This window comes from Sus scrofa, chromosome 1 (assembly GCF_054392235.1).
Source record: "Sus scrofa isolate SSC_HxYL_T2T_F1_AM1 chromosome 1, Sscrofa_HxYL_maternal_Yorkshire_Landrace_v2.0, whole genome shotgun sequence".
NCBI lineage: Eukaryota > Metazoa > Chordata > Mammalia > Artiodactyla > Suidae > Sus > Sus scrofa.
The window spans coordinates 267,743,606-267,760,529 of NC_139383.1; the positions used below are offsets into that span (position 1 = coordinate 267,743,606).

The window sequence follows — 16,924 nt, forward strand, 5'->3', positions numbered from 1 at the left end:
TGGAACTGCCAGGGTCACAGGGGTGGGGCAAAGTCTGGAGTTCAGTGGTAGCCATGCAGCTTTCAGTGTCCCCACCCCAAATCTGTTTCCCGTTGTGTTTCCAATTTCTCTGAACACAGATCTTTGCACAAAAGATGACTTTAAGCAGCTTTTATCCTTGACCTTTGCCGTTTGTTCATATCCAATTCTTCTCATAACCCAGTGTGGTAATTTCAGGTTTAAGCTCTAGAAATAAATTGGCTGAATTCAAATCCTTTCTTCTTCACTTACTAGCTTTGAGGCTCTTGCAAGTCATCTAACTTATCTGTGCTTTAGCAGTCTAATCTGTTGGATAAGAATATCAGTCACTGGGAGTTTGGGGTTAGTGGATGCAAACTATTACATTTAGAATGGATAAGCAATGAGGTCCTGCTGTACAGCACAGGGAACTATATCCAATCTCTTGTGATAGAACATGATAGAAGATAGTATGAGAAAAAGAATGTGTATATTTGTATGACTGGGTCACTTTGTTGTACAGCGGAAAGCGACAGAACATTATAAATCAACTACAATAAAAAATGGAAAAGAAAAGAATAGCAGTCACTGACTTAGCTACTTTGAGGATTAAATTAGAAAAAAAATTTATGATAAGTAGGTAGATAGATAGACAGGCAGACATAGAAACCTGGAGATGGATATAGAAATATAGAGATATGGGAGTCCCCGCCATGGCACAGTGGAAACGAGTTCAACTAGGAACCATGACGTTGTGGGTTTGACCCCTGGCCTCACTCAGTGGGTTAGGGATCCGGTGTTGCCGTGAGCTGTGGTGTAGGTCGCAGACGTGGCTTGGATCTGATATTGCTGTGGCGTATCCGATTGGACCCTTAGCCTGGGAACCTCCATGTGCTGCAAGTGTGGCCCTAAAAACCAACCAACCAAACAAAAAAATACAGCCTGACACATAATGGATGTCCCCTGACTATCTGGTGACAAAGTGAGTTAAAGATGGTGAGTGAGTGAAGGAGGGAAGTCAGAATTCTCCAGATTTCTGCACTGACTTGGAAATTTATTCAAATCATTCAACAATTTATTGGATTTTTTCCTCCTGGCATCAGACACTGTTTTAGGCACCAGGGATGAAGAATAAAGAAGGCAGACACAGACCCTGCTCTATGTGGCCCACGGTATAGTGTGAAAAGACAGACAACAATCAAGTAAACTAGATACTAAATCACAGCAGCTTTCGTAAGTGCCATGCCTTTGTGTGTGTCTGTGGTAGAACATGTGGTCAAAGAGGGCCTGCCTAAGGAGGTAATATTTAATCATGAACCTGAAGGAGAATAAGGTACCAATCAAGGGAAGAGTCAGGAGAAGGCCATCCTGGGAGGAGTAGAAGCAAAGACCTTGAGGAAGGTACATTCTAACACATTCTAGCAAGTGTGCCTGGGGAGTAATGAGGAAAGAATCTGTGTCAGAAAAAAAGGATTAATTTGTTCCCCCACCAAATGCTGTGAACACAATGGTCAACAGGAGCAACCCCAGCAGAGCTGTTTAGGTAAAGTACACAATGAAAAAGAGTAACAGCAGTGATTATTCCTCTTCTTTCCACCATTTATTAAGTACCGACCATGGGGTAGACACTGTCTTGTGTTCTTGGCATGTTCCAGTTTGTTGAATCCTAACAATCTCATGAACTATGTCCCATTCTGATTGCATTTTACACATGACAAAACGGACACCCAGAGAGGTTAAGAGATTTGCCCAAGGCCACACATTGTAGGTGTTGCAGCAAAGGTAAAAACTCACCTTTGTCTGATTTCAAAGGCCTCATTTAAAGGTATGTAGGTGAATCAAAACTACGGTGAGGAGTTCCCATTGTGGCGCAGTGGTTAACGAATCCAACTAGGAACCATGAGGTTGCGGGTTCGGTCCCTGCCCTTGCTCAGTGGGTTAAGGATCCGGCGTTGCCGTGAGCTGTGGTGTAGGTTGCAGACGCGGCTCGGATACCGAGTTGCTGTGGCTCTGGCGTAGGCCGGTGGCTACAGCTCCGATTAGACCCCTAGCCTGGGAATCTCCATATGCCGCTGGAGCGGCCCAAGAAATGGCAAAAAAAAAAAAAAAAAAACTACGGTGAGATACTACCTCACATGTGTCAGAATGGTCATCGTTAACAAGTCAACAAATAACAAATGCTGCCGAGGGTGTGGAGAAGAGGGAACTCTCCTACACTGTTGGTGGGGATGTAAATTGGTACAACCACTGTGGAAAACAATATAGAACTACCATATGATCCACAATCCCACTCCTGGGCATATATCCAGATAAAAGTTTCCTTTAAAAAGACACAGGCACCCCTATGTTCACTGCAGCATTATTCACAATGGCCAAGACATGGAAACAACCTAAATGTCCATGAAGAGAGGAATGGATTAAGAAGATGTGGTATATATACACAATGGAATACTACTTAGCCACAAAAAAGAACAAAATAATGCCATTTGCAGCAACATGGATGGAACTAGAAGACTCTCATACTAAGTGAAGTAAGAAAAAGACAAATATCATGTGATCACACTTATATCTGGAATCTAATATATGGCACAAATGAAACTATCTACAAAAAAGAAACAAACTCATGGACATGAAGAACAGACTTGTGGTTGCCGAGGGCGAGGGAGTGGGATGGACTAGGAGTTTGGAGTTAGTAGATGCAAACTATTGCATTTGGACTGGAAAAGCAATGAGATTCTGCTGTATAGCACAGGGAACGCTATCTAGACACTTGAGATGGAACATGATGGAGGGTAATGTGAGAAAAAGAATGTATATATATGTATGACTGAGTCACTCTGCTATACAGCAGAAATTGACAGAACAATGTAAATCAACTATAATAGAAAAAATAAAAAGCCAAAAAAAAAAAAAATAAAAGTATGTAGGTATGGTAGGGTGTGGGGAGGGCCGTGTGGATTCAAAGCATCATTTGCCCCTCCCTTTGTTGTCTTCTGACAAACAGAGTGATCATGATGACTTGTCATGTTCACTTCATCTTATGACAAATTCAAAGCACTTTCTCATATATTGTCCAGATTAATCTTTGGAACAACCTAAGGAATTATAACTGATTATCTCAATTTCGCAGATTAAAAATTAGTTAGCTCCATTTTACAGATGAGAAAGATGAGGTATGAACTATCTTTCCTGGGGATCTGCAGGCTGTGATCTGGGTCTTCCTGTCCTCAGTGTTCTTTCCATTGCAAATGTTTGCTCACAGTTACAGAAGGCCCTCTTTCACAGGTACTTGAGACAATTCCACCTGTACACCTGGACAAGGGCAGGGACAGTACATGGCAGGGGAGGTGTGCAGAGTCAGCTTGAGTGTGCATCTCAGCTCTATCTCTTCTTATCATAGGACTCTGGATAAAATGTTTACTCCTGTAAGTCCTAGTTTGCCCATCCGTGAAATGAAATAAGATGAGGAGGAGGAGGATGGTGGCAGGTCCACAGGGTGATGGCGCAGATTAAATGAGAGGCCATGCACGTGTAGCATCCTTAGCATGGTTCCTGACACAGAGTGAGCACTCCACGAACAACCACCATCACCAACCACTGCTACCCAGGGATTACTGAATCAAGGCTTTCATGTGCAATCAGCTCTGCCTCAGTGCGCAAGTCCTACAGTTCCCTGAGTCTAACCTTCCCATTTCACAGGTGAGAGCATCAAGGCCAGAGGAGGGGGAGGAAGCAGCCCCAGGTCTCTGGGAGCAAGTCTGGGAACTGTGGTCTGACTCCTGACCTTAGGCTCTTCACAATGCCTTCCGGGTCTCCGGGGCCTTGGTCTTCCTCTTCCTCCAACCCCATCCACCCCTGATAAGAAGGGGCATTTCCCCTGAGCCTTTGGTCCCGCCGTGGATGTTGGCATGCGGTTGTAGGACCAAGGCTCTCTTGGCACGCCTTTCACAGAGCCGAGGCCAAGGAGGTGAGGGCGGGCCTGCGGCAAGCCTCTGAATGTGTGGGAACGAGCCCCCCCACCCCAGGAATTAGGCCTGGCTGCTGCTGTATGTTTGCTCAGGACCCTTTGGCAGTCATCCACCATCAGAGAGAGGCAAGGCAGCCAAGACAAGACAGAGGCTAATTACCTCGGGTAATAGGGAATTGGGGAGCGGCGACTAGAAGGGTGTCTAGGCCTCTGGCCAGGCAAGGGCAGGGACCGTGAATGCTCAGCCTGGCCTGACCCATCCACCTTGAGCGGAGATTCCTGCTCAGGGTCACCCTCAGCCTCCAGCAAGTCCAAGGTGCAGGAGCTGGTCATGTTGTCAGATCTTCTGGGGACCCGCTGCCTCTGCTGCCCTTTGTTTGTTTTCATTCAAAAGTAAAACAAATGAAACAAACAAGGAAATTCAATTTAAACAAGCCCGAGTGCTGATGTTTCTGTTTTGTTACACCAGGGTGAGCTTAGGACAAAAAAAAAAAAAAAAAAAAAAAATCAGCCTTGACTTTCACTCCTCAGCTCCATGGTGCTGTGTAAAATTACATGGATGGAGGGGCTGCAGAAATAATTTGCTCTCCTAGGTGGGGTGGAGGGAGGGAGTGGGGATAAAGGGGGGCCATATTCAGAGAAAGAGAGAGAGGAACCAAAACTCAAATAAGAACCAGGACAGAGAAACGGAGATACACACATGGAAACAGAAATTAAGAGATTAACAAATAGAAAGGCAAAGAAGGAGAATGGCAAAGACAGTGAGCTATGCAGAAAATACACAGAAGGGGAATAAAAGGCAGGGAGAAACAGAGATGCAGAGAGGTAGGACAGGTAGAACAAAAGTATGGGAGGCAGAAAAGTTCAAAGAGCAAGAGCCCAGGAGGAGAAGTGAGAGTGAGAAAAAGGTGCCAGAGCAGAAGTACATATTCCCTGAACTTTCAAGCTAGGGTGGATCTAACGCATTGAAACTGTGAAAGAAGGAGAGGATGGGAACAAGGTCCCAGAGGCAGAAATGGGGGTAATGAGATGTGAACCCAAACTTCCGCCAGTGAGACTGGTCCACCATGCCTGTATCACCTGAATCCTTCCATCATGCCTTCTGGCAACATGGATGGGGGGTTTCTGTGCCCAGCTGTGCTTAAGTAAAACTCAGGGATCTGGACCCACGTTCTCCTTTCATCCCATTTCTCCCCAAAGGATCCTGGGTACTCATTCTTTCTGGAGCTAGTGGGACCCCACCTTGTCTCACAGAGAATAGCTCTTCCATAATTGTCCTTAGAAAGGAGAGATACTGAAAACCAGTGGTTGAGTCAAGGAGAATGAAACAGGAAGAAGAAAAAGTAACTAACATTTCCTGCAGGGCTTCTAGAGCCCAGGCATTCCGGTAAACCCCGTTCATGAAGTTTCTTACTTAATACTCTTCCCTATAACTCTGCAAGATCAGAAAGATTAACCATCCCTCTTTTTCCCAGAGGGAGAAACTGTTGCACAGACCAGTAAGAAAAATGACTTTCCCTTGGGGCAGGTTATGAGTACGGGGCGGAATCAGGATTTGCACCCAGCTCAGCTTGTCCCCAAAGCTCAAGCTCTTTCCACTGCCACACATGGCCTTTTTGGCCCAAGAGGAAGAAAGCTAATTTTGGTAAGGAACAAGCAAAGCAGAAAATGAAAAACCCCAAGAACTGACACTGGAACTATTTTAAAACTTGAGACCGAGTCAGTCAGACTTCATGGGAGGAGAACCGCCAGTGGGATGAGAGACAGGTCCAAACAACACCCTGGCTCCTTGTCAGAGCGGCCCGGATCCCGGGGCCATTAATAAAATCGATTTCAAAAATAAAATAAAGAAGTGTTCTGAGTTAGGGATGACAAGCACATTTCCAGGACAGGAGAAGAAAGGAAGTTCCCGCTTCAAGGTTTCAAGAGGTGGAAGGAGTTGATAGTGGTCGTGGCAGGGTGGTGGGGTGGTGTCATGCAGTGAGGACAAGAAGTGAGGGCAAGAGTTCATCACTTCTGAAGGACAGCAGCTGACTTGTCAGCTCTCAGTGTTAATTGCTTTGGGGGGGCGGTCCATAAAACATTTCATTGCTCTCTACATAATGGGCCTGTAGGAGTCCAGCCTGGCTAATGCCAAGTTCCCACAATGTCACCCAGAGAGAGGGTTACTACTTGTGTCTCAGCCGACAGGACCCACCTGCCAGAGCTCTGTCCCCCTGCTGATAGATGCCCTCTCTCCCAGCAGTTAGAGAATGGAGGTGGAGGAGTGGAAATTAATTAGTACTACAGCAAGGGCAACAAGAACAAGAGTGATAACAGCTGATGCTTCTTAGGCTCCGACTGGGAGCTCATAAGAAAGGGAAGAATTTTTGTGCATCATTAGCTCATCAAAACCTCTTGGGCTCCCAGTGACTGGACATGGTATTATCCACATTTTCACAAAAGAGGAAATGGGGGCTGCAAGGTTAAGAAGTTCATGCAATGCCAACACAGCTGATAAAGCACAGGGCAGAGATCTGAATCCAGCTCTGTCTGCCTCCAGCCTACACCCTCAATGAGGGACGAAGGAAGCAGAAGCCGGACATCAGGAACTCTTTCAAAAAATGCTGCTTTCTTCGAATGATCACAGGCTTCAGGGTTGGAGAGGATCATATGGCTTTTAATCTAGCCACATACTTGTGTTTCACAGACATGGTAACCCCAAAACCCAAGGGGTTGGTGATAGTGCTTACTGACTAAGGGGCTGTAGATCCATGCTCTCAAAATCTAAAAGCCAAGCCACCCCTTAAGGCCTCAGGTAAATGCTATCACCTCTGTGAAGTGTGCCCACATGTCCCACTGGAAGACACCTGAGAGCCTCGTGTACTTTTGGGATTCCCTTCCTAGAACTCTCACTGTCCCCAGCTGATTTTGCCTTTCTGTATAAAATAAAACTTGGGCCCCAACATCTCTAAGGCAGTTTGTGGCAGAAACAGACAGAAACCCCGATTTCCACCTATTCCTGAGTTTGGTGCATGAATGCCTTGGGTGTTACCAATGAGCCTGAATATGTCAGGTGCTCAAAAGAGTCCCAGGATCTTCCAAAAAGTCATGGTTTTCCAGAGGCAGTGGGAATGGGATGTTCTGGAGGTGAGAGAGATTTACAAATTGTGGAGGGCCTAAGATTTATTGTGCACATATTTAGATACTATGCTGGATGTTGTTCCTTGTTTAATTCTCATGCAACTCTGCAACCTAGGTTTTATTATTTGTTTGCCTGAGGCTCATGAGATAAAGTGACTTCTCTAAGGCCACATAACTAAACATGTCAAGGCCAGATATGAATCCAGTCTGTGGTCTTTTATACTACCATTAGGGTATAAGGTATCTGAGAAGAGAAACTCTGTCTTAGTCACATTCATACATGCATTCTAGCACAGTCTCAAGACATAGGAAATCTTCAGAACATGTCTCCTGAATATGTAAATGAGTTATGAATGAGTAAATTAAAATTTGAATGAAGAATTGATGAGCAAATAAGTGAACAAATGATAGAGTATAAGAGCAAATGAATGAAGAGAGGGATGGATAGATACCGGAAAGAAGAGGGAGGAGGAGGAGGCATGGATGGAGAGATGGATACATGGATGGATAAGTGAACGAATCATTGAGGGAAGAAATAAAGACAAAAATGCATGACTTGAATAACTAGTCACCAAGGCTCACTTTGTCAAGGACTGAAGCTTTCTAGACTGGTAAGGGAGGTGGCCCGTGGTTTTATAACTAGAGAAGGAAGAGAGCTGGTCTTTAGAACTCTATCTTATAGCTTATGATGGTTGTATCCAGATGTTTTAACACTGAGTTGTGAAACTAAGAAAAAAAAATGAGCCCCTTTTCCCTCTGATATGAACAGGTGAGTCTCGGAAAGACTTCCTTTTGCATCTCCAGAAGTTTGGATACTTGACTCTAGTGTACTCTATACAAGAGAGATATGGCACTATTACCGAGGCACTGGATGGATCTATGAACCAAAAATCATGTGTATATATACAACATACATATATACACTTTGGATATTTTTTAGAGAAGATATCATGAAATTGAGAAAAGAATATCAGGTAGGAACTTGAAATTTTCCCTTTCTGGGCTGCATATTCTTCATCAGTAGGAGGAATGGTTTTGAGTTACTGGCCTCCCTGGACCCTTTATTATTTTTTTAATTAAAATTTTTTTTGGCTACATCTGTGGCACATGGAAGTTCCTGGGCCAGGGATTGAACTTGCGCCACAGTAGCAACCCAAGTAGCTGCAGTGGCAGCGCTGGATCCTTAACCTTAACCTGCTCCGCTGCAAAAGAACTCAAAGGAAAAGCACAGCTGTTTTTGTTCATTTCTTTTTTTTCTTTTTTTTTTTTTTTTTCAGCCACACCGTGGCATGTATCTATCCCCAGGAGGTCAGAGATTGAACTCCTGTCATAGCGGTGACAACACTGAATCTTTACCTGTTAGGCCACCAGGGAACTCCTCCCTGGGCCCTTTAGCACTAACCTGGTATGATTCTGTGACTCACTGTGGTCATACTTCTCCAATGGACACTTCTAAACTACAGCATGTCAAGGTTCACACATAGACTGGCCTATAAAACATTTGGCTGGCCTGGACAGATTACTCACGCCTTGCCTCCCAGACTTAAAATTGTCCTGTCTGCTTCATGCTCCCCACACACAGAGTATGTCTTACTTGTAGAGACCGTCGGGCTCCAGACACTTGAAGATGACGGAGTAGATACTGACTTCAGGGACCTCTCCATGGCTCCGACCAGCTGCTACACAAGATGTGCCCAGGCCAGAGAGTAAGTCATCGGCAAAACTCAGGAATTCTCCTGGAGGGAGACAAAGAAAGATGAGCTCCCCAGCTCAGGCCTTGGTGAGCAGACATTCTTGTTGTTGTTTCAACCCATTAAAGGTCTGGATACCATTCTTAAAAGGATTAATGGACGGAACGAGCACAGGGTATGGATATGACACACATATCAGTGTCTAGTCCTGATAACTCTGTTTAAATTTATGCTTGCATTTTCTCAACTGTAAAGTAAGGATATGAATACCTACCTTTATAAGATTGTAGCATGGCTCGAATGAGGTAAATTATTGTGTAATAAAAAATGCATAAAAAGGCAAGGGGGGACAGTGCTTTCTGCCTACAGTAACTACTCTGGCTTTGTCATAGCCATTAACTTCCTCTTAACTCCTGAAGTAAGCTTCCTTCTTGGACTTGCAGTTTTCTGCTTTGTATGATGAAGGGGTTGGACCAAGGATGTAAAAGAGGTCTTATGTCATCGGTCATTCTTGCACACTGGTACTGGACTCATGGAGTGTTATGTTGCGTTGGACAGAGACTGGTCCAGCAAATTGGGGTGGAGTTCCATGATTGATTAGTGATGAAGTTCATGAGACAGGAAGGGTCAGGAAAAGAGCAAGTGCCCTGAACACCATGATTTCTAAAAGTGAGCCTAGCCTTTGGATTTTAGGAGGCTGCTGAAGTTTATTAAAATAGTGCTAATAAAGAAGGCTAGGTAAAGACTGGAAAGAATAACTGAACCTCTAGAATCTTGGGAACCAGCCTTAGCTTTGTTAAGAATTTGTTGTTATAGCTTTGGGCAACTAAATTCCCATCTCTGTGCTCTAGTTTTCTTCCCTGTAAAGTGGAGGTGCTAGAGTCACTATCAGGATTTCTGAAAAAATAAAATAAAAACTTTGTTGTGCACAAAGATTATGAGAATAAACACTGCAGTACTGTTTAAACCATCAAGAACTTAAAAAAGGAGCTCCCATCGTGGCACAGTGGAAACAAATCCAACTAGGAACCATGAGGTTGTGGGTTTGATCCCTGGCCTCACTCAGTGGGTTAAGGATCCAGCGTTGCCATCAGCTGTGGTAATAGGTTGCAGACACGGCTCAGATCTGATGTGGCTGTGGCATAGGCTGTAGCTCTGATTTGACCCTAGCCTGGGACCCTCTGTATGCCACAGGGGCGGCTCTAAAAGGCAAGAAAAAAAAACTTAAAAGTAATTAAATGTTCAATGATATTGAAACAGTAATGTCAATTATAGTTCAATGATGCAATGGAATATTTTATAGCCATTAAAAATAATATTGCAGAAAAATTTGAAGCTATTTGAAAGGATATTCAGGGCACTGCAAGCTAAAAAACAGGTTACATTATTAAAGAATAATTTAATTTTTGCTAGAAATTTTATACATATAACTAGAAAAAGGAGGAGGAAAATAAAGCAAATGCATAATTGCGGCTTTGTTTGGGAAGGGAGATGAGTACTTTTTCTCTCTTATTTTTTATTACCTCTCTCTCTCCCTCTTTTTTTTTTTTTTTTTTTTTTTGCTTTTTAGGGCCACACCTGTGGCAAATGGAGGTTCCCAGGCCCAGGCTAGGGGTTGAATTGGAGCTGTAGCTTCCATCCTATGCCACAGCAATGCCAGATCCGAACTCTGCTACCTACACCACAGGTCATGGCAATGTTGGATCCTTAACCCACTGGGCAAGGCCAGGGATTGAACCTGCATCCTCATGGATACTAGGCAGATTTTTTTTCCACTGAGCCATGACAGGAACTCTGATTATCTCTATTTTTTAAGTTAGCGACAATGAACATGTATTACCTGTGTAACAAGAAAAAATTAATAAAACTTAATTTCTTAAATATAAAGTAAATGAACCAGACTAAATGGCCTCTAGGTTCCCTTCCAATTCTAAAATTGGATGATTTTAGAGCAAAACAGGTATGCGAGATATTTTATATCACATGATATGGAATGATATGAGGCCTTCCAACCCACTCTTCCTTTTCTTCCTCATTCCTGATATGGAGGACCTTATGCTTTCTCCTTGCTGAGATTCTCAGTGATAAATAAGAGAAAGAAGTCTGTTCAACTATCTTCACTCTACTTGGGATTAAGGACAACCCAACATGACGGAACCATCATGGAACAGCGACGCTGAAGGAGTGCCTGAGAAGACACAGCCCTCCTCTACCAGGAAACTGGGTGGACAGAATTTACGGATCACTTCCTTTGGGGCTTTCAAGAAGAGTTTTGTACTTCATGCACCTGTGAAGCATATGATACCTGTCTGATGAACTGTCTAGGTGGCCCTGGCATTCAGACAGACAACAGTTCTATAATGTATCTTTTTCCTATGGTCCAACACGGCAGATCTGATGGGTAGTGGTCTTTGTTTTCTGCTTTTTACAAAGACAGCACACAGTTCCTAGACTTGATACACAGAGGCCAGAGCAAGTTCTGAATCAGGCTGATATTAGTGACATACAAGCTCAGCAGCTGTTGCCAGACAGCCTTGGGACTGAATTCAAGTTCTACCATTTATTACAAGTCTCTTAACATCTCAAGTCTGTTCTACTTTCTGTAGCAAGAGGTCAAGGACTCTTTCATGAGTGTGGAGCCTAAAAAGAAAAGCTGAGTCAAGGAAGAAAGTCAATCTAGAACCAGAGGTTTTGCTAGGGAATGAAGAGGTAAGTTAAACCTTTTTTCATCATACATTTTGGCATCCCTATTTCTTCAATAGGCTTCCCACCTCAAGCTTCTTCCACAGTAAAATCAGAGGTCAACAATGTCTTCCAATAGGTACCAAAGCAGAATAAAGTACAGGGTGAAAATAAAGAAAAGGAGAAAAAACAAAACAAAACAAAACATGGGATTATTCACTAAATGTAGTGAGGGCTTTGTTTCTCTTGGTTTTTCAGGATTCCAAGTCTGGCTGCCTGCATTTGTTTTCTTTGAGCTTGGATCCATGTCTGTCTGCTTTTCAATTTGTTTCCAGATAGCCACTGAAAGAGTTGGCCCTTTGTGAGGGAATTCAGTATGCCTGTGGCCTGTATTAATTAACTGTCTTTAAGCCAAAAGATGGTTAACATTCATTTTCAAATGGACATAGCTTTACAGATATTTCATGCATTTCAGAATAATTTAGACCATGGGTAAAAGTCCCATGAATATGTCTGCTCAGTAAGATTGGCACACCATTCTAAGGTTTACAGGCTTGAAGTGAAGAAACTAGATCATGTGGCATAGAAAACTAGTCCTATCAAGCACATTATAAAGATATTTAGTGTCCAGATCTGTTTGGGACTAGATACATAGTAATCTTCAAATGAAAGGAGTTAATACGAAGGAAACTGATGTTTTAGTACCAACTTTTTTTTCTCAGTAAATCCTCACCATGTCCTAAGGAGTTAAATGTTAGTATCTGTTGTAAAACTAAAGTCAAGCTAAAAAATTTAGGAAGAGGAGTTCCTGTCATGGCACAGCAGAAATGAATCCAACTAGGAAACATGAGGTTGTGGGTTCGATCCCTGGCCTTGCTCAGTGAGTTGTGGTGTAGGTCGCAAACGCAGCTTGGATCTGGTGTTGCTGGTGTGGCTGTGGCTGTGGTGTAGGCTGGCAGCTGTAGCTCTGCTTAGACCCCTAGCCTGGGAACCTCCATATGCCATGGGTGCGGCCCTAAAAAAGAAATAAAAAAATTTAGGAAGAGATGGAGCTGAGATTTGAACCCATATCTTCCTAATCCAAAAGCCATACTTTTTCTTTTATGCTATGCTGCCTCCTAGGGAACGCTTTACCAAAAGATAGTGTCAGAAAGGGAGCTTTCTCAATTCTTTTCTGTTTGTGATTGAATTCATGCCACTCTCTTTAGCTCTATGGGCTTGGGAAATGAAACAATAAAAGAAATGGTCCCTGACCTTCTACAGCTTGTAATCTGACAACAGGAAGGGTTGTTAAATGCAAGAACAGACCCATAAAGTAAATTGTAGGATTGCTTGTTTTGGCACTCTAGTCCAGAAGATTTAAATGCAACCTAGAAGGAAGACAGGTGAATGCAGCAGCCTCTCAGTCAGCCCCTCCTCACTTAGTGGAGGTGGGGCTAGAAAGGGCCCGGGGGCTTCTCGAAGTACAAAGGCGAATCGGTGCAACTCAACACATGTATTGTGGTTCCACAGTGTACCATATTCCATGCCTGGCAGCAGTATAATTGAATGAACAATAATGTAGTGCAGTGGTTAAGAGGTTGGGCTTCTGAATTTACACTGCCTGGGATTAAATCCTGGTGCACCCCCGCACTTACAGTTTGCTTTGGACAGGTTCCTTGACTCTATTTTATCCTACGTTAAATGGTGATAGCAACAGTATTCAATGTAAAAGAATTGTTGTCAATATTGCACATGTATATTATTTACAAACCAAGTAACACGCTGCCTGGCATATAGAAAAAGTTTAAAAAACATGTCCACTAGCACTGTTGTTTTTGGTTTTATTGTTGTTGTTATCACAACAGAAAAGCTATAAGGATGCTTAGAGATTATTTTTGTCCAACCTGCTCCTTTTCCAGGTGACAAAACTGAACCCAGATAAAGAAAAGTGGCATGACCATGGTCATATCCAAAGTGGGAACTAGTCTTGCACTAAAACTTGATCTCTTGACTCCTATCTATAGCCTATGAGATAGTTCATGTCAGCCAGCAGTGTATGAGATAAAAATCACGGAGAACTGGAGCGCTTCCACAGCTGCCCCAGGAGCACATTATTATTATAATTTCTGACCAACTTTAGTCAACGTGAATGTGGGCTATATTTACTGGGTACTTACTCTGTGCCAGGTACTGGATAAGGCACAAAGTTCCACCACGCCATCTTCTTAAACTTGAAATCTCCAAAAAAGACAGAAAGCCCAGAAGAGACAGAAGTTCAACAGGTTTCACGCATGTGATATATTCTAACAGTGGTTTGCAAATTAGAACATCTAGAACTCCAGGGGTAAGAAGAAACGCAGAATGTGGTGGGGGCTGGAATCTGCCTCCTCTATACGCACATTAACTTTCAACCAAGTCAGCTCCAGTTTGATCTATTCTATATACTAATAGTCCATGTTTTATTTAGGTTGGGAATAAAAACTGTTTTAAAAACCTCGGCTTAAAATTTTTATTGCTTAAAATGTTCAATTCCTAAATCCTGCCACATTCCCTGACAGAGGCTCAGGAATGTCACACCCCCATTCCAGCCTTCGTGTCTACACCCAAGCAGCTCTTTTGCCTCTGAGCACCCACCGTGAGCCTTCCACAAGGACACTGCCCAGGCTACCTCTGTCCCCTCCTTCCTAGGATGCTGTTACCACCGCGTGGCAGAACCCTCCTGGACCCAGGCTGCTACTGCCGCCTCACCCATGCCTGTCCAAGACTCTTAACATTCTTTTTCTGTTTTTCTTTCCTTGAAAACAGATAGGGAGTCAGGAGTCGCTGTACAGGAATGTGCCTGTTCCCCATTATGGCTCTTCTGGGGCTGTAACCCGAGTGGGCTCGGGCCAGACCCCCACACATTTCTTTATCCACTCAGACTCGAGCCTTGCTCTCATTACCATCCACAGAAAAGGTCAATCACAATTCTGCTGAAGCTTCAGAACCAACCCAACAAAGCAGAGAGCAATTTTTCTTAAGGCCCCACCCCCTGCCTCAATTCACTCTCTCCCTCCCCTTCCATCACTCCCTCAATCCTCTTCCTCCTGTTTTTCCTCTCCTTCTCCTGTCTCTCTCTTTCTTCCTTTCCTTCTCCTCTCTCTTTCTCCCTCTCCTTCTCCTCTCTCTCTTTCTCCCTCTCGCTTCTGATTGAGTGGAGGTCACCGTCAAAGCCGGCCACAAGAGCAAATTGAAAACAGGTTGGGAAAAAAGTCAGCAAAGAAATTCCAAAATGGACGGGCGGGAGCAGTGAGTTATTTAGCCCAGGTGGGGAGAAAGGTCCCCTGCTCAGGACTCCATACTCTTTTTCAGGAAATGCTAAGGGGACTTAGAGGCCACTGTGGGTCTGGCCTCTCTCTAACCTACAGATGCTCTTTGCTGCAGCACCCAGGGAGAAGCAGGGCTCCTCGTTTCCCTGCCTTTTCTTTACTTGGGAACACACAGAAATTCATTCTGAGACCTCGTGAGTGGAAAAATGCATCTTGGAGGGCCTCATACCATTCAGTGGCAGTGGTTGGTTCATTTCCTACAAAACACAGTGTTATTTTAAATCATAAGAACCAGGGTCTGATTCTCACATTTATCGTAATGGTAGTATAAAGTCAGAAAGAGACTGGGTTTGGGGGGGGCAGAGACCTGGGTTTGAAGCTAGGCTCCACCACTTATGAACTATATTATGTAGGGATGGATGATTAAACTTCTTCATCTGAAAAGGAGATGATCATCAGAGAAACAGCATGGAATATGATAATATGTGCAATATACTTGCTCCATGAGTGGTTTACCAATGTTTGTGCTCTCTTGTCCCTGCCATCTCATCCCCGTCATGTCTTATCAATTTGATGGCAAAATTTTTAGTGGTCAAACTCAGGTACTTTTAGATATACTGCATTATCCCTAATTCCCTGAATCTTCTTTTTTTTTTTTTTTTTCCAAAATGAAGTAATTTTAAAAAGAGGGAAGAGGCATTCCCATCATGGCTCAGCAGTTAACGAACCCAACTAGTATCCACGAGGACATGGGTTCAGTCCCTGGCCTCAGTGAGGATCCAGCATTGCTGTCAACTATGGCATAGGCTGCAGACGAGGCTCAGATCTGGCTGGCAGCTGTAGCTCCCATTTGAGCCCTAGCCTGGGAACCCCCATATGCTGCGAGTGCGGCCCTAAAAAGACACACACACACATACAAAAAAAAAAAAAAAAATTAAGGAAGGGAAGAAGTTCCCTTGTGGCTCAGCAGGTTAAGGATCTGGCATTGCTGCAGCTGTGGAATGGGTTTTATCCCTGCCACCAGGAACTTCCACACACTGCAGGTGTGGCAAAAAAAAAAAAAAAAAAAAAAAAAAAAAAGAGGGAATGAAGGCAGCCAGTCAAGGAAGTGAGAAGAGAAGGAAAGAAAATTTCTTTTAATTCTTATTATATGGTAGCAACAGTGCTAGGTATTTTTACTTAATTGTCTTTCTTAAACATTCAAAACAACCCTGTCTTAATTAACATTCAATACAACCTAATGAATTAGGTTAATTGTGTTTTTGCAGATGAGGGCGTACATTCAAGGAAGGTTGAATGACTGGCCTAACAAGATCCTCCTAGGAATGGTAGAGAAAAGATGAGAGCCAGGACATTTACAGCCCAAAGTCTGTGCTTTTCCTATTCCACATTCACCATCAGACTCTAAGATGCTTTTGTGGGGAGCTGCATTTTGGTCACCTCTGTGTCACCAGTACCCAGCCCAGGGCTGTCCCTCCAGGTATTTGTGAAATTCTCTGAAACCACACTTCAGTGGCTGTGGCCTGGATCCACCCTCATCTCCCCAGCATCAGCCTCTGTTGTTAGAAATTGCTTTGGGGGGAACCGGGCTGCCTCCTGCGTGATGTCTTTCAGGAATGCTCAGGACTCCCATGGTACAGGAGAGAAGAGACCACCAAAAGACGTGGGCTCCAAAAAATGGCAAAGGTGGTCAAGACAACATCTCCTGAGAGCCCCTGTTTGCCGGGTGTTGTGCTCAGGGACTTCCAGCTCGTCCTCACGCCAGCCCTCATGTGGACGTGTGTCCATCTGACCTGCTCTCAAGCCTGCCTCCTTCTACTAAGAGCACCCCGGTTTTCCACGAGGAGCCAGCTCTCCCTCAGTTTCAGTCTATATGATTAAGTGGAGTGATGGCTGCCTCCTTCCCCCAGAGATGGGTATATGATCAATGGCATGACAGTCCATGTCAGAGACCGATGAGAGAAGAACAAATGACCCAGGCCCAATCCATCAGACCAACCCCTGGGACTCAGACCAAGTCCTGTTGGCATCCTTTGAAGCCTTGGATCAGCTGTGTCTGAAGCTAGTATCCTCTTAGATCGTTCAAACACATGACTGTTTTCGTTTCCTGCCAAAGCTAGTTTCCATTTGCTTTCTGTTACTTGCAACCAGGAGTCCTATCAGATACAAGTCCT

General features: G+C 43.9%; 1 protein-coding gene across 6 annotated transcripts in view; it reads right to left on the reverse strand.

Annotated features, from left to right (window-relative positions):
- Positions 1-16,924, reverse strand: part of ASTN2 (astrotactin 2) — a 915,666-nt gene that overhangs the window by 48,263 nt on the left and 850,479 nt on the right. For all 6 annotated transcript variants that reach the window (XM_084993997.1, XM_021074505.2, XM_084993987.1 and 3 more), the window contains one exon: positions 8,682-8,823. In XM_084993997.1, coding sequence (XP_084850123.1) covers positions 8,682-8,823 — 142 coding nt within the window. The remainder of the gene's footprint in view (positions 1-8,681; positions 8,824-16,924) is intronic.